Genomic DNA, 23,732 nt, shown 5'->3' on the forward strand with positions numbered 1-23,732 from the left:
GGCTACTGTAATTGTTACTGTACCAGAGGAACCCGACTCAGCAGCACAGTGCAAACATTATTTAGACCCTGCATGCACCCTGATGCATTAGATCTTCTCCAATAAAAACCCCAACCTGGAAATCTTTATCCCAAACGAGCGGTGCGCGTGCTCGCGTGGGACGCGTCCGTGTGTGTGCGTAAAGCGTCCTCTACACACATCCCCAGAGACAAGTGTATTAATCAGCTTTGGAAGCGAGTCCGTCCAGCGCTCACGCATGCCGTGCGTAACCGCAACGCACACAATCCACGCACAACACGCGCACCCCTCCCCCCCATCCCTCCCTCCCCCGTCGTCTTGGCTCAGGTTGTCCCTTTAAAAATCCGAATCCGAGGCCAATGATTTATCAAACTCCTATTATCAAGAAAATGTCACGCGAAGGGCACCTTGCGCTGCATTGACGCAAACTCCGCTCTTTCCCACGGAGCTATAGAAGAGCTTTGCACTTTGCGACAACCAGTCCGGCTTCCAGTCCTCTCTGCTTCTCCTCACAGCTGTTTTCCAGCCTGCCAAGCAGACACCTGCAACAAACACAACAATGGTAAGTGTCCCGAAACACTTTTCTGTGCTTTCTCCACCTGCAGTTTCATATCTTTAATGGATTTTGTTGTGAGCTGATTTCATGTTAATATGACACTCTTTTGTGTTCCTTTTTTAAAGCAGTTTGGCACGTTGCGGTTCTTGTGCTGTCCGTGGTGCTGAAATGCAGCTGCAGCTCAACATTAAAAACTTTTTTTCTTCTTTTCTTTTCCACACTCGACTCTATAACCAAAAAGCCTTTTTAAAAAAACAACAACATCTGATTTTTTTTTTTTAAAGTCTTACCTGGGAACAAATGTTGAATTTTATAACACTTTTCCTACATTGGGATAATTGTTTTCGCCATTTAAGGATAAGCGATTAAAACCAGGTGTTGTTTTTATCTCACAAAACAACTTAAGCATTAATCAATCAAGATTTCTTTCTTTCTTTTTGTAAACGCCAGATTTTATTTATTTTTTAAATTATTTTTTTGTTAGAACCTGGATGCTTTTCCGGTCTGTTTCCCGGCCCCCGTCACTGCTACAATTTCAGGGAGTCATTTGTAATTCCACCGCCCCGGGTCCGCTTACTGCTGTAACGCCGGTGATCGTGCATGCCTGCCGGGGGAGAGCGGAGCCGCAGAGAGACCCGCAGCAGCTTGTCTATTGCCCATAAAATCTGTGGATGTGTGTGGCTGAATGACATGAGGGGGGAAATGGGGCGTAAAATTAAAGAATCTTGCAGAAAAGCCCCCACCCCACCCTCCTCCCTCCATCCAACACACACACACACACACACACACACGCACAGGGTAGACTGTAAGCTGAAACTATAGAGCAGCCAGAGCCAGAACATGCTGCAGGGGAAAAAGAGAATTGATTCATTTCCTAGTCCCGTAGCAGAGGTGGGCTGCAGCCGCCTCGCGGCTCCATGGTTGCGGCCGTTCCGCTGCCTCTTGTCTCGCTGATCTGTTCCATGTCCCGTGTTCCAGGATTTCTCTGACCAGAGAGAAATGGCCAAACAGCCGGCCGACGCCAGCGCTCCCACCGGCTACGTCCCGGCGCAGCAGCCCGACGGAGCTGCGGGATTTACAGCAAGCAAACCGGACAACAACGCGGCTGCGTGCACGCCGCCGCCCCCCTCCCCCCACCCCCACCACCACCCGGCGCCGCCGCCCCCGTGCAACGAGGGCAAAACTTTTTCGAACACGGAAAATAAACCGGGAGAGCTGGACAGCAGTAAAGCGTACGGGACGTTTAAGAACGCCGCGCCGGCGGCCCCCGGAGCCGCCGCGGCCGTCAACTCGGCGGCCCTCGGGAAGGATTCCGTCGGTTCGGCCCGCGCAGGGTCCGCACAGTGCGGCGACCCGCTGCGGGCGGAGCAGCACAACGCCAACTGGACGGCTATGAGCCAGACCACCATCGTACTGGGGACAGATGGGAACACGTCTGTGCAGCCCGTGGCCGCGGCGGGGGTAAGTCATCTTAAATGAACCGTTTCCCCTTAACGGAGAGCGGCTTGGTCGGAGAGAGCGCAGCGGCCCGAACGTGCCAGGTGCGGATGTTTGCGCGTGTCGCTGACTGGATTAACCCCCCCCCCCCCCCCCCCCCCCCCCCCCCCCAAAAAAAACAGGCATGGTGCCAACCCCATTCCCCATCCGGGGGCTCTTGCACCGCCGTGCAGGGCTAAAGTAGATCAGGGCTGCTGGTGTGTGATGGAGTGAAAGGGAAATCCAGAGTGTGGGGCTGAGTTGCAACGTGTATCTCGCGTGGGGGGGTTGTCCCTGCAGATGTGCTTAAAAAAGTGTTGCAGCTCGACAACTTTCGAGCTGAATCAGCGGAAGCTCGAGGCCTGACAATCGGATCAATCACGAGGCCCCAGAATAGACAGATCGTTCATTATTGTGGTGTTTTAACAACAAAACAATATGTTTTATTGAACACTACATGGTGATTTGATCATCTTCTTCCCTGCTGTAATTCAGGCTGTGTTAACATCCCCTCTATAGGTCCACAGCTGATTTAACGGGGCTGCAGATTGTGCAGTGGGCCATGCGTGCGTGTAAACGCTGAACGCGTGCGTGTCCATAACAGCACAATGTGGGTGGATGCTGAGCGATTTGGAGTCCCGATCCCGAGCCCTCTGCACCATTCTGATCAAAACTTTCAAACCCGCTTATGTCAGCTATTCGGAAACAAAAAACGGGCATATGGATGATCCGATGAGCAGTCGGTGCAGAGGGAACCAGACTTGTGTGTGCGTGTGTGTGCGTGCGTGTGTGTGTGCGTGTGTGAGTGTGTGTGTGTGTGTTAAAAAAGGAGGAGGAAAAAAAAGATATAAACCGATTTCCGGTGATTTGTTCTGCCTGATTTTTGATCACCGCTCCAATGGGAGCACGACTTGTGATAAAAGGGGAATCAATTACACTCTCGCGGTGTTTTCGGTGTGTGCGTGTGTGTGCGTGTGTGTGCGTGTGTGTGTGTGTGTGTGTCCTCGTCCTCCACGCCCAGCAGACACACTTGGTATGGCCCAGAAGCCCAGGTGTTACCCGGCAGATAGACAGCACTGTAATACATGAGACTGCGGAATGTTTCCAATCCCCCCCCCCCCCCCCCCCCCCCCCAATCCAACCCCTCACACGCACACATTCCCATGCATGGTGTTGTTTATGCATCTGAATATTCATGCGGTTTCTTTTATGAATCTGCTCAGATCCCGCGGAGCAGCTGTGGGCTAACTGTGTCATTCCTGTTAGTATTTGCTCACATTATATTAGTGCAGCATTAGCAGTTAAAAAAAAAAAAAATCAATCATTATAACTTAGATTTAGGAGGTGCTTTTAAAGCGGGGTTGTGGCAGTAATGGGCCTATTGAAGAGGGGTTTTATATACAGGCCGGTGTATTGGAAAGCTGGTGCTGATCTCTGAGAACGAAATTATCATTATGGAGAAAGCCAGTCATATTTGGTAAGAAGAAAAGAGTTTGTGTTAATAAAAATGCATGTGTGCTTTAATTTTTAATTTTTAAAAAAAATGGTTGTTGAGGAAAGGTTCAGTTTTCTTTATTAAATCCCACTTTTCAGACCCAGACTCGTTGTTTTGTATTAATATTTGTTACATGGTTAAACTTGGGAGTAATGTGATATAAGGCTATATGGGTTTTATTTTTGAGAATAAACTCGTTTGTTTCCTCTTAGGCTGAAGATGATGACGATGAGGGAGATGAGAATAAGGCCAGAGGAAACTGGACCAATAAGATGGACTTTATTCTGTCCATGGTGGGCTACGCGGTGGGGCTGGGGAACGTGTGGAGGTTCCCTTATCTCGCCTTCCGAAACGGTGGAGGTAAGAGTTCTCCAAGGCTCTCTGAATCCTCCACGCGGAGACAAACGAACAAAACAACGAGCTCAGAAAATGCCGATTTTAAAAAGTGAAGGTTTGAATGATTGTGTTTCAGATGTTTCCTCCACTTCTAGGCCTTCATTCAACCAGGAGGAAATATGACACTTAGAAATTATAATATGAATAATACAAAAAAAAATCGGTTGTACAGGTGAGATTTTGTTAAGTGATTATTTCCATATGAAACAAATTAAAAATAAGGAAAAAAATGGACCAAAAATAATGTCTATTCCACATTAAGGTAGGTGTATAATATTACTAATATTAAGGAATTGACAATAAAGTAAGATGTGTTACAGCAATCGTTATTATTTTTATCATACGTATTATTGTAATAATAATTTGCTCAGCTGTGCTTGAAGCCATTTACAGTTAATTCGTGTTTCTTAATCATTAATAAATGGAGCTAATGATCCACACTGTGTGCGTTTGTTTAAATACAAACAGAGCACGAGCATCTTTTTTTAAATTATTTTGGATACAGCGTTGATATTTCAGGCTTTTCTGGCTCTTCCAAGTGTGCTTCGAGTCAGCCTTGTTTCCTTTCCTCGCGCAGGAGCCTTTTTGATCCCCTACCTGACAATGCTGGGCATCGCCGGCATCCCAATCTTTCTGATGGAGGTGTCCCTGGGCCAGTTTGCCAGCCAGGGGCCCGTGTCAGTGTGGAAGTGCATCCCAGCTCTGCAAGGTAAACTGCCACAAACTAAAAAAAAAAAATAATACCATTTTTAAAAAACTGAACGAGCATTCAAAAATACACCTCTTTTCTTATCAACACGAGTTCTCTCCACTTTTCTTAAGAGTAATTTATATATTTCGTCTCATTTATTTATTTTAGGTTGCGGGATTGCCATGTTGATAATATCTGTCTTGATAGCCATATACTATAATATTATAATGTGCTGGACACTGTACTACCTGTTCGCTTCGTTGAAGGGCTCACTGCCATGGGCTAACTGTAGGAATGAGTGGAACACGGTGGAATGTAAGGACAAAGACATGCTGCTGTTAGGTAAGATGCACACCTTCACACACACACACACACACACACACACACACATATACACGCACACACACACACACACCTCTCTCTCTCTCTCTCTCTCTCTCTCCACAATGCGCAATGCGTCACGAGTCCCTCTGAGGTGTCCTGCAGTGTAATGAATCCTGACCTGTGATCTCTGCAGTGTCCCCCCCCCCCCTCCAAAAAAAAATAACCCACTTTATTTATTTATTTTGAATGATGTGGGCCATGCAGTAAGGAGTGTGACCGATTAAACTTAGAGAGAACATTGTAATACCGTTTCGATTCCTCTTTTTGTGTGATTTTTTTTCATCTGCAGTGCACAGCTGAGGTTCCATGCTTTAAAAATTTTTTTATTTTTATTTATATAAAATCATGCTTTTTCACAGTGGTGAAAATGTGCGGGGCAGGGCTCTGATGTCGATCCGCGTCGAATAAATATCGAAATTCCCTTCTTTTTCCTGTAATATTTGCTCGGAGAGATTTCTGTGAATTCAGCACAAAAAAAAAACAAAAAAACTGCTTGCTCGACAAATTTACTGTACAGTCTGTCGCTGCTGCAGTGCTGCAGTGAGCCCCGAGACTGACCCCTGCTGGCCGCTACACGAACTACAGGCCCGCCTGTTCATTCGGGCTGTATAGTCTCTCTCTCCCACTCTCTCTCTCATCCTCATGGAGGGGAAATAACTTGTGAAGGGGAAATATGAGCAATAAGTCAGATTAGTTTAATGTATATGATACATAAAATGGTTACGCAAGATGTGATATGTCGATACATCCACACCACATGTGTGCATGTAGTATCATTATATGACCATCTTTACAATCTGATACAACAGCCCTGCACAAAAGAATATTAATACTATGTTTACTTTATTTTTAATTTTCAATTTTTTTCTGTCAAAAAGACGGTTATCAAGTTGTAATTTTTTTAAAAGCCATATTCTCATATTTTGTTTGATTTTTCTAACTGTTTAGTTACAGAAAGCTCTGTCTTTCTCGGCCTCTGCAGTGGTTGAGTCATTGTTTTGTAAAAAGACAATATGCAGAGGTGGGGGGGGGGGGGGGGGGGGGGTTGTCGTCAATTTAGAAAGAAAGTACTCTCTGCAGCCTCTGAAGTGTCTGCATGACAAATTGTGCAGCCAAAAGAAAAACAGGTTTTCTTATCTGATCTTGGAGCATCTGAAATGAGGCGCACGTTCAGTATAATCATTTCTGTTATCCACATCTGGCCGCTGGGTCCAGTTCACACGGAGGAAAGTCTCCAGGCATGGCCTCCTGTCAGCACCTCCTCTCCCCCAAAAGAAGCCCCCCCCCCCCCCCCTCATATGCTCTCAGTGTGAACAGCTGAGCGGACAGTATAATCTGTCCCACAGCAGCAGCACTCTGCCGTGTCCCTCCCGGTTGACGTGTGTTGGTTTCTGATTGGAACAGACACCTGCATACTGCGGGACAGAAACATCACCTCCATCAAGAACTCCTCTTTCTGTCTGTCCGCCAACACCGTGGGAAACCTGACCAAGCTGATGAACATGACCGTGGACAGCAACAAGACCTACGTCAGCCCCAGCGAGGAGTACTTCAAGTGAGTGAACACAATCGAAACTGTACTGGTGGGGTTTACAGGTCCAATTTTCATTGTTAAATGTCCACATTTGAGACATAAAGCCAGATATTCTCTCCGTTGCTCTTCAGTACAGTTACTCTGCTCTCTCGGTCTAGAGGACGACCTGTAAATCTTTGAATTTAACACCAAAATCACAAAAAAAAACCTGGAGTTTCCCCTGTCAGTGTTCTGCAAAACCTTTCCTAGAAGGGTTCTTCTCTTTGAAACAAGATATTACAACCGCGACTCAACAAAGTACAAAGCTGCGAGCTACAATAACGCCACCGCGTCTGCGACAGAACGACGACGAATGAGTTGATTTGTGCGTAAAGGGATCCTCTTGTGTTTCAGTGTGTACCGAGATGTGTGTTTTTCAGGCTGAGTTTCCTCTGTTTGAATCGCACCTGCAGGTACAACGTGTTGCACATCTCCAAAGGAATCGAGTTCCCGGGAGACATCCGCTGGCCTCTGGCGGGCTGCCTGCTGCTGGCCTGGATCATCGTCTACTGCTCTTTAGCCAAAGGAATCAAGTCGTCAGGGAAGGTAACAGAACGCACCAAACTCTTATTGCAACAACCTGTTGGGGGGGGGCTTCCCTTCACCCTCACAGATGAAAAGTGGCCCATTTATGAAGGGAGCCCTGCAGTTTCCACAGCTTTAGGGAAGCACTGGTGTTTATATTGGCCGGCTCTTGATGTTACCAAAGGACGTTGGCCTTCTCGCGGCTCGTTCTGTTTTGGATCGACCTCTCAGACAGCAAAAATGCTCACAAATATTTCCAGGTGTGGAGTTGAGATCAAACTGAAGGCCGAGTTCACCCTGATGAAGCGTCCCGTGATCCCGTGATTGATCTCTCTCTCTTTGGATTTGATCTGTGAGATGTCATTTATGTGGACACACTTGGTATTGATTCCTTGTCTGCCTTTGCGTTTTGTGTCTATGACTTTTGCTACTTTATATATATATGGGTATTACTATGGGTATGGGATTTGGTGGCATCCCTGTGTGCCAAAGCGTGCAGAAGAACTCATGGCAGAGCGTTTTGGTTTGTCCATTCTGGGCTGCTGTAGAAACATGGCCGCCGGTTACGTGCGTAGATAAAATGGCTCGAAGTTAACGACACCGCAGATATTCTTATTTTCAGGCGATTAAACACCAGCATACACATAAAGAAAACACATCATTTCATATTATATTCCATTTCCGCCAAAGAGATCCCCGTGAATGCTCCACACTGTTCAGTTTAAAGTTGTTCAAGACCTTAAAATAATTATCTTTAAAATAAGAAGCTAAAAAAAACAACACATGGTGGTTTCTAGACAAATTCAGATTCAATAAGCAAGTTCGGGTTTGGATTCAGGTTCAATAACCCCAACCCTATTTGACTGCCACCGGTCCACAATGCAGCAGACTTTAACCTTTCACATAACATCTGGAAGGGAAAAGAAAAAGGAAACGTGGGGATCTATTTCCCTCTGACAGACACGCAACATGCAGAAGGAAACGTTCGACAGCTTATTCAGATTTTAATTATTATGTAGTGGCGCCCTCTAGTGGACTCAGATGTGACACACACACACACACACACACACACACACACACACTGTGGCCTCAGTTTGCTTCGTTCACATTTAGACCAATAGATTTGTGTGTTTCGTCGTGGGGGTGAACATCTGGCCACCTTTTGATTTTTTTTTGGGGGGTGTTGGGTGAGTCACTTATTACATTATAATGCTTTTGACAACGCTTGATCGTGATCTATATGTGGGGAAAATGAAACCTGGGGACTGCTTTTGTTATTTGTGTCAATCGACTGACCGAGAGGAAATTGTTTTTAATGAAGGGTATTATTGTGATGGCTATGATGACTGTACCAAAAACCTAATAAGTTATACATTGCAATAAGTAAAGCTTACGGAGACCAGACACTCCAGTAATCAAAGCGAGCATCACCTTTTTGTTGTGACATTTCTTTGTCCCTCCTCCTCCTCCTCCTCCTCCTCCTCCCTCTCATCTCAGGTGGTGTATTTCACAGCCACGTTTCCCTACGTGGTGCTGGTCATCCTGCTGATCAGAGGCATCACCCTCCCCGGGGCCTTCGACGGCATCCTCTACTTCATCACGCCGAAGTGGGAGAAGCTGAGCGACGCAAAGGTACCCGGCGGCCGCACGTTTCATTTGGAACCCCGTGAATGTGCGCTTCTCTCCGTCCTTTCCTTGCTCTTTTATACCTGCAGCCCTCTCTCTCTCTCTCTCTCTCTTCCTCCGCCAGGTGTGGAAAGACGCAGCCACTCAGATCTTCTTCTCTCTGTCGGCGGCTTGGGGAGGCCTCATCACTCTCTCTTCCTACAATAAGTTCCACAATAACTGCTACAGGTAAACACATAAAAGGTAAACCAAGCTTCTGTCTCCGTAGACACGTGTATGTCTGATAGAAATGTCAATAATAAATGTCACTCTTTGCAGCCATGCAGCTCTGTGTTTCTTTCGTTCCCTCTCACCAGAATCATGCCCCCCCCCCCCCCCCCCGAAATATTGCTGTGTTTTATTATTTATACACACATCTCTCACTCAGTTCAAAATATACAACGATTTTTTTTTTTTATTGGAAACACCTAAATGCACAAAACATGTCATCTCTTGTGTGTTTACACCAGATAAAAAAATATAATTTATTTTTTCATGTAAACACAACTCAGCAAATGAAAGATATATACTGTATATAAAGTATATATATATATAAATAAATAAATATATATATATATATATATATATATGCACACACACACACATATATATATATATACACATAATTATCTTTACATGTGTGCATATCTTCTGCAAATCCAAATTCTACCCTGAAATATTTTAAATAAAGCCCGCATTATTACACACCAAGTATTACACACACGCCTCATTCAACAGCCTGCATAAATATAAATATAAATTAATTGGTTTGACTTTACATTTTACAATAATTAGCAATACACACCGGCCCCCCAAAGCGTTTTAGAGACCTCTATGTGCAATATGCATTCCTGCCACCAGATGGCACCAGTGTGTCTCTCAATCGGTGTGTACCCAACACAAAGATGTGCTGTATATTTAAAAAAAACAGCTTTCTCTTATTATATCACTTGTTATACGTACCGTGTTTTGCTGCGTGATTTCATTTGTTTGCTTATTAGACCTCTGCTCCTCTCTCTCCCCTCTCTCTCTCTCCCTGCAGTGATACTATTATTGTGACATGTACAAACAGTGCCACCAGTATATTTGCCGGGTTTGTCATCTTCTCCGTCATCGGTTTCATGGCACATGAGTTGAAAGTGCCGATAGAGGATGTGGCAGATGAAGGTAAGACACCAAAGCAGCAGGCAGGCAGCCTGGAAGTTTGATCTTATGATGTGCTGTGGAGAATGTGTGTGTGTGTGTGTGTGTGTGTGTGTGTGTGTGTGTGCATCGTCATTTACGTGTGTGTGTGTGTGTGTCAGGTCCAGGCATAGCGTTCGTGGTGTATCCAGAAGCTTTGACCAGACTTCCTCTGTCTCCTTTCTGGGCGATCATCTTCTTCCTCATGCTCCTGACTCTTGGCCTGGATACCATGGTAACCACTGCTCCCTCAATCTCTGTGTGTGTTTGTGTGTGTGTGTGTGTGTGTGCGTGCGTGTGTGTGTGCTATTTTATGTCTACAATTACGTGGCTCCTATGTCGTCACAATAAAGATGAGGACAATCTCCCAGAGGATAACTGATGGTTCTTCACTTCTAAATTCTTAATTTTTAATGTACACTTTATTGATCCCTCAGTGGGTAAATTCTTCTCTGCATTTGACCCATCCTTAGTTATTAAGGGGCAACTGGGGGTTCAGTGTCTTGCTCAAGGACACTTTAACATGCAACTATCCATTTCAGAAGCTTTCAAAAAAAAATATTTAAATTATTTTTACATCCGGGCGGACATGTCCACAGGCTGCTAGCTTGACGGCCTTGAGTGCTAACCGACAGTCTACACTACTAACACTAGCCACAGTCGTTGTTCATGTCCATTATGGTCTGTTTACGTTCATAATCATCATTGTGTTAGAGTGGCTTTGGAGAGTGTTGTCCACTTGGCTACTTTTCTCGTCATTTCTCGTTGGAGACTTTTGGAGCGAGTGTTGCAAGCTACTTTTATTGGAAAAGAGTTGGCAACATTGGGCTGGATAATTAAATAAAACAACTAGCTTTGACCTGCTGGCTTCACCCTAGCTTCAAGGGGAGAAAAAACTCTACATCCAGGATATGATTAGCCTCATTTAGCACAAAGACTTGAAGTACAGTGTTGGAGAAAATCATCATACAACATAGTTTGAGCACCCTACATTTAGATTGCTAAGAAAATGGTTTATGTGACTAGTTTTGATAAAATACATCTGGTTTTGTAACAGATAGTTTTTAGGAATCAGGAAGTTGGAAGAAGAATGACTGCGTCATGGTTTTCCCTTCATGATAACGTCAGCTTAGCTGTGTGTGAATAAATAAAAACTCTTTTACGCTGTTACGTTTTGTTACTATTCACATGATGTGTTGTTAGCTGCCGAGCTAGCCACTAATCCATCCACATGTCCAAATGGGTTTTGTGCATGCTAACTTGATAATAACTTAATTATATAAGTACAGTATGTCCAGAGGTTGTTTGTCAATCGTTGTCATCCACAATGTCTTCTTTCGACACCCTAAAAGAAAGAAAGAAAGTTTTTTGTTGTTGATGTTGGAAGTCGTGTTCTTAGAGGGTAGTGAAGCTAGCATGTAACTAATATTAATATTTGTTCTAAGCTAGGCTAAAAACACCTTACTTCCTCGACCTTCAATTATAGTTGACACACACACACACACACACACTAGTTTAATCTTCTCATCCGATTCCAAGACCTGCTTCTTATAATAAAGACTTTTATTGGCCATTTAAGAGCAGAAGAAGTGTGTCAATCAACACAGAGCAACATTGTAGCTGCTTCACGTTCCACTGGAGCATCTAGTTGCTACATTTGTTTGGTGCTGAATAGGTCGTGTACAGCTGGTCTTATCAGGACATTAAAAAAATACTATAAAAACAGCTCCCTTCTACTGTGGGTAGCGGTAAAACCAAATTAATTGGCTAACAAAGGCTAAAAGAGTTGTGGATAATTCCCTCAGACTATGCATGTACCAATTGATTTAATGTATTTATTAATATCATACAATCAAAGTAAAGTAATCAATACAGACCTTTAGTTCATATTGTTTTTAAAGCTTGGTTTGTGAGAAAACACAGTTTCACGAGTGTCTCGCAACTCCAAAGTGTTTTGAAACATCCGCAACCTTTATGTCAGAGACAAGAGTTTTCTTAAGTAAACACTCAACTTTGGCAGCGGCATCCAGCTACGTTTAAACGCTGCACGCATTGACCCAATTAACATAATTACCCATACACACCACCCACTGGGACTGATTTCAGCTGAAGTGCTCCAGCTCCCCGGGTACTTGAGCAGAAGGGGGTCTGTGTGATTGGAGTGAATGGAATTAAGTTGACCTTAAAGTCAACAGTGCTGACGTAAATCTAAGTTTAAATTCAATTAAAGTATTTTCTGACACTGTGTCGACTAAATAATAAAAACTGCTTTAGTCAGTTTTTGGTTTAATGAGTGTAGAAGCGGGCACGGAGCCTCGAGTGAACCACCAGAGTATTTATAGACTTTTTTACAGTGTTTAATTATAATGAATGAATTATTCCGACAAAAGACTTTTTTACTAATGTATTATTAAAGTGCATTCAGAGGTATACGGTGTGTAGGATTCGGCGGTGAAAGGCTCACACGAGAGTTAATGTCTGGTTTGTCCGTTCGGGGCCGCGGAGGAAACACGGCGGAGGAAACACGGCGGAGGAAACACGGCGGTAGAAACACGGCGGTAGAAACACGGCGGTAGAAACACGGCGGTAGAAACACGGCGGTAGAAACACGGCGGTGGAAACACGGCGGTAGAAACACGGCGGTAGAAACACGGCGGTAGAAACATGGAGGTAGAAACACGGTGGTAGAAACATGGAGGTGGAAACACAGTGGTAGAAACACGGCGGTAGAAACATGGACGTGGAAACACGGTGGTTGAAACATGGAGGTGGAAACACAGTGGTAGAAACACGGCGGTAGAAACACGGCGGTAGAAACACGGCGGTAGAAACACGGAGGTAGAAACACGGCGGTAGAAACACGGCGGTAGAAACACGGCGGTAGAAACATGGAGGTGGAAACACGGTGGTAGAAACATGGAGGTGGAAACACAGTGGTAGAAACACGGCGGTAGAAACATGGACGTGGAAACACGGTGGTAGAAACATGGAGGTGGAAACACAGTGGTAGAAACACGGCGGTAGAAACACGGCGGTAGAAACACGGCGGTAGAAACACGGCGGTAGAAACATGGAGGTGGAAACATGGAGGTGGAAACATGGAGGTGGAAACACGGCGGTAGAAACACGGCGGTAGAAACATGGAGGTGGAAACATGGAGGTGGAAACATGGAGGTGGAAACACGGCGGTAGAAACACGGCGGTAGAAACACGGCGGTAGAAACACGGAGGTGGAAACACGGAGGTGGAAACATGGAGGTGGAAACACGGCGGTAGAAACATGGAGGTGGAAACATGGTGCATGGTGGTAGAAACATGGCGGTAGAAACACGGCGGTAGAAACACGGCGGTAGAAACATGGCGGTAGAAACACGGCGGTAGAAACACGGCGGTAGAAACATGGCGGTAGAAACACGGTGGTAGAAACATGGAGGTGGAAACACAGTGGTAGAAACACGGCGGTAGAAACATGGACGTGGAAACACGGTGGTTGAAACATGGAGGTGGAAACACAGTGGTAGAAACACGGCGGTAGAAACACGGCGGTAGAAACACGGCGGTAGAAACACGGAGGTAGAAACACGGCGGTAGAAACACGGCGGTAGAAACACGGCGGTAGAAACATGGAGGTGGAAACACGGTGGTAGAAACATGGAGGTGGAAACACAGTGGTAGAAACACGGCGGTAGAAACATGGACGTGGAAACACGGTGGTAGAAACATGGAGGTGGAAACACAGTGGTAGAAACACGGCGGTAGAAACACGGCGGTAGAAACACGGCGGTAGAAACATGGAGGTGGAAACATGGAGGTGGAAACATGGAGGTGGAAACACGGCGGTAGAAACACGGCGGTAGAAACATGGAGGTGGAAACATGGAGGTGGAAACATGGAGGTGGAAACACGGCGGTAGAAACACGGCGGTAGAAACACGGCGGTAGAAACACGGCGGTAGAAACACGGCGGTAGAAACACGGAGGTGGAAACATGGAGGTGGAAACATGGAGGTGGAAACACGGCGGTAGAAACATGGAGGTGGAAACATGGTGCATGGTGGTAGAAACATGGCGGTAGAAACACGGCGGTAGAAACACGGCGGTAGAAACATGGCGGTAGAAACATGGCGGTAGAAACATGGAGGTGGAAACATGGAGGTGGAAACACGGCGGTAGAAACACGGCGGTAGAAACACGGCGGTAGAAACACGGCGGTAGAAACATGGAGGTGGAAACATGGAGGTGGAAACACGGCGGTAGAAACATGGAGGTGGAAACATGGTGCATGGTGGTAGAAACATGGCGGTAGAAACACGGCGGTAGAAACACGGCGGTAGAAACACGGCGGTAGAAACACGGCGGTAGAAACACGGCGGTAGAAACATGGAGGTGGAAACACGGCGGTAGAAACATGGAGGTGGAAACATGGTGCATGGTGGTAGAAACATGGCGGTAGAAACACGGCGGTAGAAACACGGAGGTAGAAACACAGCGGTAGAAACATGGAGGTAGAAACACAGCGGTAGAAACATGGAGGTAGAAACACAGCGGTAGAAACATGGAGGTGGAAACATGGAGGTAGAAACACAGTGGTAGAAACATGGAGGTAGAAACATAGCGGTAGAAACATGGAGGTGGAAACATGGAGGTAGAAACACGGCGGTAGAAACACGGCGGTAGAAACACAGCGGTAGAAACATGGAGGTAGAAACACAGCGGTAGAAACATGGAGGTAGAAACACAGCGGTAGAAACATGGAGGTGGAAACACGGCGGTAGAAACATGGAGGTAGAAACACAGCGGTAGAAACATGGAGGTGGAAACACGGCGGTAGAAACATGGAGGTGGAAACACAGCGGTAGAAACATGGAGGTAGAAACACAGCGGTAGAAACATGGAGGTAGAAACACAGCGGTAGAAACATGGAGGTGGAAACACGGCGGTAGAAACATGGAGGTAGAAACACAGCGGTAGAAACATGGAGGTGGAAACACGGCGGTAGAAACATGGAGGTGGAAACATGGTCCATGGTGGTAGAAACACGGCGGTAGAAACATGGAGGTGGAAACACGGAGGTAGAAACACGGCGGTAGAAACACGGCGGTAGAAACACGGCGGTAGAAACACGGCGGTGGAAACACGGCGGTAGAAACACGGCGGTAGAAACACGGCGGTAGAAACATGGAGGTAGAAACACGGTGGTAGAAACATGGAGGTGGAAACACAGTGGTAGAAACACGGCGGTAGAAACATGGCGGTAGAAACATGGCGGTAGAAACATGGAGGTGGAAACACGGCGGTAGAAACATGGAGGTGGAAACATGGTCCATGGTGGTAGAAACATGGAGGTGGAAACATGGTGCATGGTGGTAGAAACATGGCGGTAGAAACATGGCGGTAGAAACATGGAGAAACATGTAGAAACATGGCGGTGCAACGTGGTGGACTACGTGAAGAGGACCCGCTCCCGAGACATGAATTACTCGTTTTAAGCTAACGAAAACACGACAGTTCTTAATTTAAGGCGAATGTACGCTAATGAAAACATAAAAAAATTATATTATATTCCATTTCAGCTCAAATTCTACACACTGGCCCCTTTGAATGATACATTACGAAACTCAATTTCATTAAATATACCGATTCATTTAGTTTCCTTATCCTGTCTATAGAGTATTAATTAATAATTGCATTATAGATTTAGAATCACAAAATGTTTATTCCCTAGAGGAATACCGTTTACTATCTTCATTTTTTACTTTTGGAAAATGTATAGCCCAGTGCTCCTAAAAAAAAAAAAAAACCTTAGGATGTGTTAAATGCTTTAAACTTGACGTTTATTTTCTTCTTGTTTTTTTCAGCGAACTGTAATCAGATAAAAAACGCTCAAGAACAAACAGCAAACAAACAAAGTTAGCAATTAGCTAATGAACAACATTTAGCTTCTAAAGAGCCAGATATTTCCCTCAGGGGGGAGGTGGAGACCAAATTGGAGCTAATGAGTGAGTGGATGTTAAACCTAATCAATGGGGTCGATGCAGACGTGTCTTTAAATGAGAAATAATGTTGCTTTGTGTCTGCTGGATTTGTAAATAAGCATTTTTTCTTTTTGCAAATTCGTTTGCTGTGATAACTCGATATTGTGTTTTCAACAAATCGGCTAATAAATACACAGATTCTCCGCTAAACAATGTAAATGTGTCAGTTACTTCACAGATGGATTCCTGATGTTAACTTTCAGAGAACAAAACAAAACTTCGGTCTCTGGGATTTTTTATTTTTTTTCTTTCCGAAGTTCAGACCAGCTCCAGATACAGTCCCGGGCAAACAGATAAAAAAACAGCAGCAACTCCTTTAAGTGCACCGCGATGCTCCCGAGCCCGAGCAGAGGAGCGCAGGGCACAGCGGCGCATTAAGACTCAAGTCAACAGTAATAGTAATGATGATGTTACTTTGCACTGGCAGCGGCGGCTCCGGGGGGAAGGCCCGGTGGCTTTTTTGAAGAAAAGCAGCTCGGCGGTAATGGGCTTTGGGAAGATGACGGGAAATTAGTTTTGGGATCTCAGGAGGAAGTCGAGGAGCGGAGGGGAGGCCACACACACACACACACACACACACACACACACACAGGCAACTATACCAACCTCTTGGCAATTTGCCTCGCTGTATATTCATCCATCCAACGCTGTCCTCTGGGTTCGGAACCCATTTAACCATCACGTTACGTCTGCTGATGAAAATCCGCTCCTCCTCAGGATTAGGATAATGTACTTTATTTTGTTTTGGGGAAAAAAAGAGAAAGGAGAATGTTTTTATTGAACGAATCGAAGGCGGAAGGAAAAGGCTCGCAACTCTGGATGCTGCATCTTCACCTGCTCTGGATTCAAATGAGGCCAACCTGCTGACTCGAGGCTTTTCAGTTGAAACGCTGCTGCAAACTGGGCAGTTTTCAGTAATTCTGCAGAACTTGTATGTAAATGTAAATGTATTTAGTTGACTTAAGTCATGGTATTTTGTGATTAAACACAGACTTTTCCTCTCCCTTATCCCCTCTTCTCTTTTCCCTTCTCTCTCTCTTCTTCCTCGCACTTGTCTCCATCCCAGTTTGCCACCATCGAGACCATCATAACCTCCGTGTCCGACGAGTTCCCCAAATACTTGAGGAAGAACAAGCCCTTCTTCACCCTGATCTGCTGCTGCTGCTTCTTCTTCCTTGGGTTTCCCATGATCACAGAGGTACGTGGCACCACAACGCACACCCCCCCCGCGTGCACACGCGCACGCGCTGATGCGTCGGCGGCGGCGGCGGCGCCCCCACGGGGACACTTTTTTTGACCCTGTCTTTGAATGAGCCGGACAAGTTTCTGCATGCAAAGCGAAGCCGCGGCCTTCAGAGGACGGGCTCAGTGAGTGGAACAAGAGAGGCTGAGTCTTATTAAAATCCCATCAGACAGCTTCGGAGGGCCAAATCCAGCCTAAAGTTGTGATTCATACAAGTCGTTTTCTTTTGATCTGGCACAAGTGTTAAAAAAGTTGTGGCCATGGACGATGCAGAGCCTTGAATATATTGTTTTTGTCTTTGTGTGTGCGTCACAGAACGGGATGTTCATGCTGCAGCTGGTGGACACGTTCGCAGCCTCCTACTCTTTGGTCATCATTGCGATCTGCGAGCTGATGGGGATTTCCTACCTCTACGGTGAGTAAAGCTGCTCCTGTTTCATCTCAGGGGGCCGAAGGTCCAATCGCCGTGGCCACTTGATGCATGACACATCCCATAGTAATGTGGAAATGAACAAGCGGCACACAAGACAGTTTGGTTATCGTCTCTTTGAGGAGCGTGGGCGGGCTCAGTTGGAGGGACTGACCGACCTACGTCTCCATCCTCAGAATCTATTGTTTCTAGGTCAAAGAAATGACCTCAAATCTCAGATGTCATGCACCTTCGATTATGTCCCTTAAAACAGTTTCCACAGACAGTCCCCCTCATGACTAATGAACTGCCTTCGACATGCACGTCCAGTGGAGTGACCCTTCAACGATGTGCTAAACCTGAAGTTAATCCTATCAGTCTTAAGGAAGAGTTTTAATATTTTAAATGCTGTTCCAGAGGCTTTTCTATTCGGAAAACTGCATCTAAACTAAATACTGTATTATTTTGAGGTTTAATTGGTCTTTCATTTGAATGCCAGCCCTCTGCCAGGCTCAGCCAGGCTGAACACCCATGTGCCGTCCTCTTTTAAGTCTCCATGCTGCCACTGGGAGCCCAGTATTTAACGTCACGTTGCCATGAATTGTGGGTAATTCACTGGGGCAAGGTCTGCCTGAAATGCGGACTTCAAGAAAGGTTTCATAAAGGGCTCAAAATGTCTGCCGGAGAGCCCTCAGTGCCCCCCCCCCCCCCTTCCCTGCCTGACCTGGAGGGACTGAGCCTATGTCTAAAAAAAAGTATGTGTTATTCCCTCCGTGACCACAAGGGGTCTCTGTTGTAATGTACAAGTCATACACTCGTGTGCGCCCACACACGCACACACACTCACGCACATGCAGAGAGCTCAGGTGTGTGTCAGGAAGGCCGTTACCAAGGAGCAAGAGCGATTGGCTCTCCTCAGGTTTGTCCAGGTGACATATTGAAATGATTGTGTGACTCGGCCTCTTCATGTCACTCAATGTTATCTGTCAATAAAGTCTGAGATGGATGAAGCCATCTGCTCCCGGGCTCTCTCTCTCAAGGACGACAGGAACTGATAGTCTCTCTCTCTCTCTCTCTCTAGTCCTTTTAATGGACCTAATTAAACCCAGGTCACTCTTTGTCTCCCGTGTTCTTTTATTTCATTTATTTTCCGTTTTCTTCTTTTCCGCCTCTGCAGGTCTGCAGAGGTTTTGCGAAGACATCGAAATGATGGTTGGTTTCCAGCCAAACCGATTCTGGAGGGTCTGCTGGGCCTTTGTGACTCCGACCATTCTGACGGTACGTTTCTTCTCACACACACAGACACACACACACACACACACACACACACACACACACACACACACACGACACATATTAAAAAGTCAAGACAATTTTATTTATACGCCCCCCCCCCCCCCCCCCCCCCCCCCCCCCCTAATATAACAAATCACAGATTTGAACAAATCACAGATTTGCCTCAGGGTGCTTCACAACCCGTACAATACGACACCCTGAGTCCCTTTCGACCTTCGCTTCGACACGCACGGCCTGTAATGTTTCCATTTTCCAAGTTCATTGATTCGCGGTCGGAAAAAACGGAACAGGGGAGAAATTGTCCTCCCCCCCCCCCCCCCCCCCCCCCCCACAAAAAAAAATGGGAAAGATGATTTCCTCCTTCCCATTCCTGTCACGTCGCCCGAGTCTCAAGTTGTTTGTTTTTGTTGAAAATTGTAACTTGCCAAATAGTTGGTGTTGACGTCGGAGAGAGAGAACGACGTTGCTCGGTAAAATGGTCGCTCGCTCGTCGTACGCGGCGGTGCATTCGAATGCAAACGGATCGGCAGCATTCATGTTAGTAATTGTAATGGAAACCACTGTAGCTATAAAGCAGAGGGGATGATGACAAATGGAGGAGCAGTCGGGGCCGGCTGGTCACCTTGCTGCTCTCTCTCTCTCTCTCTCTCTCTCTCTCTCTCTCTCTCTCTCTCTCTCTCTCTATCAGATTTCCTCGGGGAGCCCATTGATGCACGACCCCAAGCTAATCTATTTCTGTCTGCCTTCCCTTTTTTTCTGTTTGTTTTCATTTTCTTCCACTTATTCTAATACTTCTCAGACGTGCTGTAGATAGGAGGTATATTTCTTTCCTCACTGCACATATATAGAAAAAGGAAGGCCTCATTTATAATGTCATCCGGCCTTTTATTGATATGGACCAGTGGATACGGCTCTCGCTATGCGTCCTGACGGAGTTCGGTACAGTTAAATGGGAAGAACCCCGACTGGACAGTCCTTGTTTAGTGCCGCAGGAGTCCACAAATGTTGGCTGTTATTTCAAGATTTACAGTTATTTTTAATCTTACCAATAAGGATTGGCAACAAAATGAAATGGCAAGTTATTTAGTCATAAATTGCAGAAGTAATCACTCAAATCTGCTTTCGTAGTGATTTGTCACCTTGAAGGATTTTTGGGGTTTTCTGACTTAACTTGTATTAAACTGGAGTAAACTTTAACTGTGTGTCCTGTGCTCAGACTGGGCCGATTCCTGGAGGACATCTTGGTTTTTCACGTTCAGACAAAGAACTTACGAGATGTTTCTGTCGGTCCAAACTGTCCAAAATGTCCGCAAATGTTCTCAAGAGTTCTCAGAAGGAAACTAGTGATTTAATTTGATGTCTTTCAAAATCTTAGGAGGAGTTACAAAATAGCTACAACTATAGAATTATGCATTTCCAGGTTGCGTTGAAAATGTACAGCCCAACCAGGCGGCAACCTTTCGGTTTGGAGAAGTGAAGCCACTGCTGAGGGGCCTAAAACTTACATTATTTCTAATGGCCAGCAGGGGGCGACAAATAAGTCCTATTGTATAAAATCTATGAGAACATTACTCTACTTCTCTCTTGATTTAGTTCCTCAGTAAACATTGTAAATATTGGTTCATGGTCTCAATCTCTAGTTTCAAGTCTTCAAACACAGCATGATATTCATTTAGTAAATAATAGTTTAGAGTAGTAATAGTTTATTTAGAGTGAAATAGATCATAAAGCAGGGGCGGGCTTACTGTGATTGATATAGGTTGCTACCACAACCAGAGACGTACATGGCTTCTCTACGTCACTCCTCCGCATCGCAAATATGTATATATATATATATATATATATATATATATATATATATATATATATATATATATATATATACCTTCAGCTGGTTGCAAAAAGCCAAGATGGTGACGGCCAAAACGCCAAACTCGAGGCTTCGAAACCGCAGTCCACAAAACGACGGGTGACGCCACTTCTTATTTACAGTCTTTGAGCACAACATGCACAGAGTTACAGCCTCGCACCAGTAATGAATAGTATAATAATATCTATATATACTATATAATACTAGTATTGATATATCATCGGACCTAACGCACGGTTCCCGTGTTCCCCGGTCTGTGCAGGGCATCCTGGGACTGAGCCTGTACCAGTGGAAGGGGATGACGTACGAGGACTACACCTACCCCACCTGGTCCATGGTGATGGGCTGGCTCATGGTCATCTGCTCCGTCATCTGGATCCCCATCATGTTCTTCATTAAGATGTACCTGGCGCCCGGCACCTTCAGTGAGGTAATAATGGAGACACACACACACACACACACACAAATCAATATTCTCACCCTCATTAGCAGGGAGAGGCGGACTGCTTGCTTGAGTATTAATTTGACAATTCTTTTTTCTGAGAGTCCAATAGGTCCCTTTTTAAAAAGCTCTGATTAAGGGATGATGATGACCGTGGCTTTCTTTCCCCAACGGCTCTGTTCCCTCGGCTGCTCTCAACCGGCTCTTTTCTTTCTTCGGCTGGAAGGAATACATAATCATCATAGTTTTCACTCTCAGGGGTTCCTCAGCCCGTTGTAACTTAAGGCCCACGGCCGATTGCTACACATTTTATCCGAGGAAACAGTAAGCCGGGTGTAAATATGTGTTTTTGCCAGTTTGTCAGTTGTAATCATCAGCGTCTGCCATCACGAATCCAATTGACCATTTACTGTAATTTACTGTAATCTAGTTTCGAATCGGATTTAACTCACAAAATATCTAATGATTCAAATATTATGAATTTGCATTCATAAAATCTATCAAGCATGTTATTGGAATTGAAAGCTCTTACTTTGATCAGACGTTGAAGTTATTTATGGAAGTAAATCTATTTATATTGCACATTTCAAACCCAGAGGCAAACCAATGTGCTCCACAGATTACACGAGAAACGCATGGTATAAACAATAAAAGACAAGCGAGTACTTATACTGTCATTTAAGAGCATTTAGGAACTTTGTGCTGGCGAGGCCTCTCTTTCACTCTTGCAGGACGTTCACTGTTAAAATAAGCTGTAAAAGGAATTCGGAGCACATCTACGATTCAGCCGGTGTCGGCCGGGATTCCCAGAGTGCCCGCTCCGCTTGTCTATTCAAAGTTTAATAATATTGAACTTGTCACGTGCCCAAATTGCACCAAATCGGTGTGCAGAGATATGCGGATTCCACGCTTTATAAAGCAGCAACAGCAAAACAAGTCAACATGGCTCCTCCCGTATAACCCCCGCCCCCCCCCCCCCTCCCTGTGTGTGTTGCCTCTCCTCTCCTCAGCGCCTGAAGCTGGTCTGCTCCCCTCAGCCCGACTGGGGTCCGTTCCTGTTGAAGCACCGCGGAGAACGCTACAAGAACATGACCGACCCTCTGGGAACCAACTCCCTGGGCCTCAAGCTGCCGCCCAAGGACTTCCAGCTCGACTCCTACCAGTAGCAGCACCGCGGTGCAGCACCGCACCCACCACCTTCCAACCCCTGCAGGGAGCACCGGGAGGATGGGGGGGGGGGGGGTCAACCTCCACCTCTTGTTCTCCCCTCCTATCCCTCCTCTTCCTCCTCCTCTCTCTTTCTCCCGTCCCTACTTCACCCTCTTTGCTTCCTGTCTTCCCCCTGTATCGAGGATATGGAAACAGCCCCCCCCCCTTTTTTTCCACCTCTTCCTTCTCTTCTTCTTCACCACTTCCTCTCTTCTCTCTCACGACGGAGTGGAGTCTGCTCCTCCGCCGCTGCTGCTGCGTACTCGGTTAACGGGCTCTCATTGCCCCCCCACACATGACCACTGATTACTTCAGAACCCTTCCTCGGGATCTTTATTCCAAGAGAAAATGGTGTCATAAAGTGACACAGCTCAGACTGCACTTGCAATATTAGACTCACCATGGCTGCTCCCTATGGAGTCGTGTGTTTTTGTGTGTGTGTGTGTGTGTTTTTGTGTGTGTGTGTGTGTGTGCCCTCATATTTGTGCGTAGAGATAATGAATCATCTCGGTGGGAGCAGACACAAGGAAGAATAAAAAAAAAACTGAAAATTGAGCGACAGAGAAGCAGCGGTTCAACGAGCTCGGCGGGGTGTTTTGTTCCATCTGTGTATAAAAATTTCCAACGGCAATACAAATAATATCAACTGCCATTGGGGGGAAGAAAAACAAAATAAAAGAAGCAAAAACAAAAGAAGAAAGAAAAAAAGAAGCATATATGTATATTCACTCTAGCTACTGCTCAGTAGTCGTCTCTTGCTTTTGTCAAAAAATAGATGACAAAATCTGCAATTTGTGCCTCCTACGTCCCGGTAGAGCAGCGAATGCCTCCTAATTACCACTTTCAGCAGACTCACTTTGGCCCGGATGACTCTGCAGTATGACGGAAGCTGGGATCTTCGTTTTCCCTGACCATTCGTGATAGCCTCTCTCTCTTTGTCTATTTAGTAAGTCGTATTCCTCCTCGTATTCCCCTCTATTGTATTATCCTAGGATACGTCCATGTACATGTAAAGGATACACTCCTAACGTAGGAAATCACTAGAGTCGTCTATCCTTCCTCTAGCAACGTGGCCGTCGAACCTTTTTAAGTCTCGGAAGGTCTGGCCCGATAGTCACCGTATTTATCTCTGTCTGTGTTGTGAACTTGTCGAGCCATGTGTGAAAACCATCTTTACAATGTGCATCACATCAGTAGAGTAACAGTATTAAATATATATATATATATATATATATATATATATATATATATATATATATATATAAATA

At 45.5% G+C, this 23,732-nt stretch overlaps 1 protein-coding gene across 1 annotated transcript; it reads left to right on the forward strand.

Moving 5' to 3' along the window:
- Positions 1 to 487: 487 nt before the first annotated feature.
- Positions 488 to 23,124, forward strand: slc6a5 (solute carrier family 6 member 5). Its single transcript, XM_034563602.1, has 16 exons — positions 488 to 580; positions 1,553 to 2,035; positions 3,758 to 3,905; positions 4,519 to 4,650; positions 4,801 to 4,974; positions 6,421 to 6,571; positions 7,003 to 7,135; positions 8,612 to 8,746; positions 8,865 to 8,968; positions 9,822 to 9,946; positions 10,084 to 10,196; positions 17,062 to 17,193; positions 17,554 to 17,653; positions 18,825 to 18,925; positions 21,076 to 21,243; positions 22,266 to 23,124. Exons 1-16 carry the CDS (start codon positions 578 to 580, stop codon positions 22,419 to 22,421), a joined length of 2,358 nt encoding a protein of 785 aa, XP_034419493.1. The 5' UTR covers positions 488 to 577; the 3' UTR covers positions 22,422 to 23,124.
- Positions 23,125 to 23,732: the final 608 nt, after the last annotated feature.

Source organism: Cyclopterus lumpus, chromosome 3 (genome assembly GCF_009769545.1).
Source record: "Cyclopterus lumpus isolate fCycLum1 chromosome 3, fCycLum1.pri, whole genome shotgun sequence".
Lineage (NCBI taxonomy): Eukaryota > Metazoa > Chordata > Actinopteri > Perciformes > Cyclopteridae > Cyclopterus > Cyclopterus lumpus.

Bases quoted from the DNA above. Each gene is read 5' to 3' on its own strand.
- slc6a5 (XM_034563602.1), top strand. The intron at 7,136-8,611 runs GTAACAGAACGC...CTCTCATCTCAG, and splicing joins GAATCAAGTCGTCAGGGAAG to GTGGTGTATTTCACAGCCAC. The intron at 10,197-17,061 runs GTAACCACTGCT...TCTCCATCCCAG, and splicing joins CTCTTGGCCTGGATACCATG to TTTGCCACCATCGAGACCAT.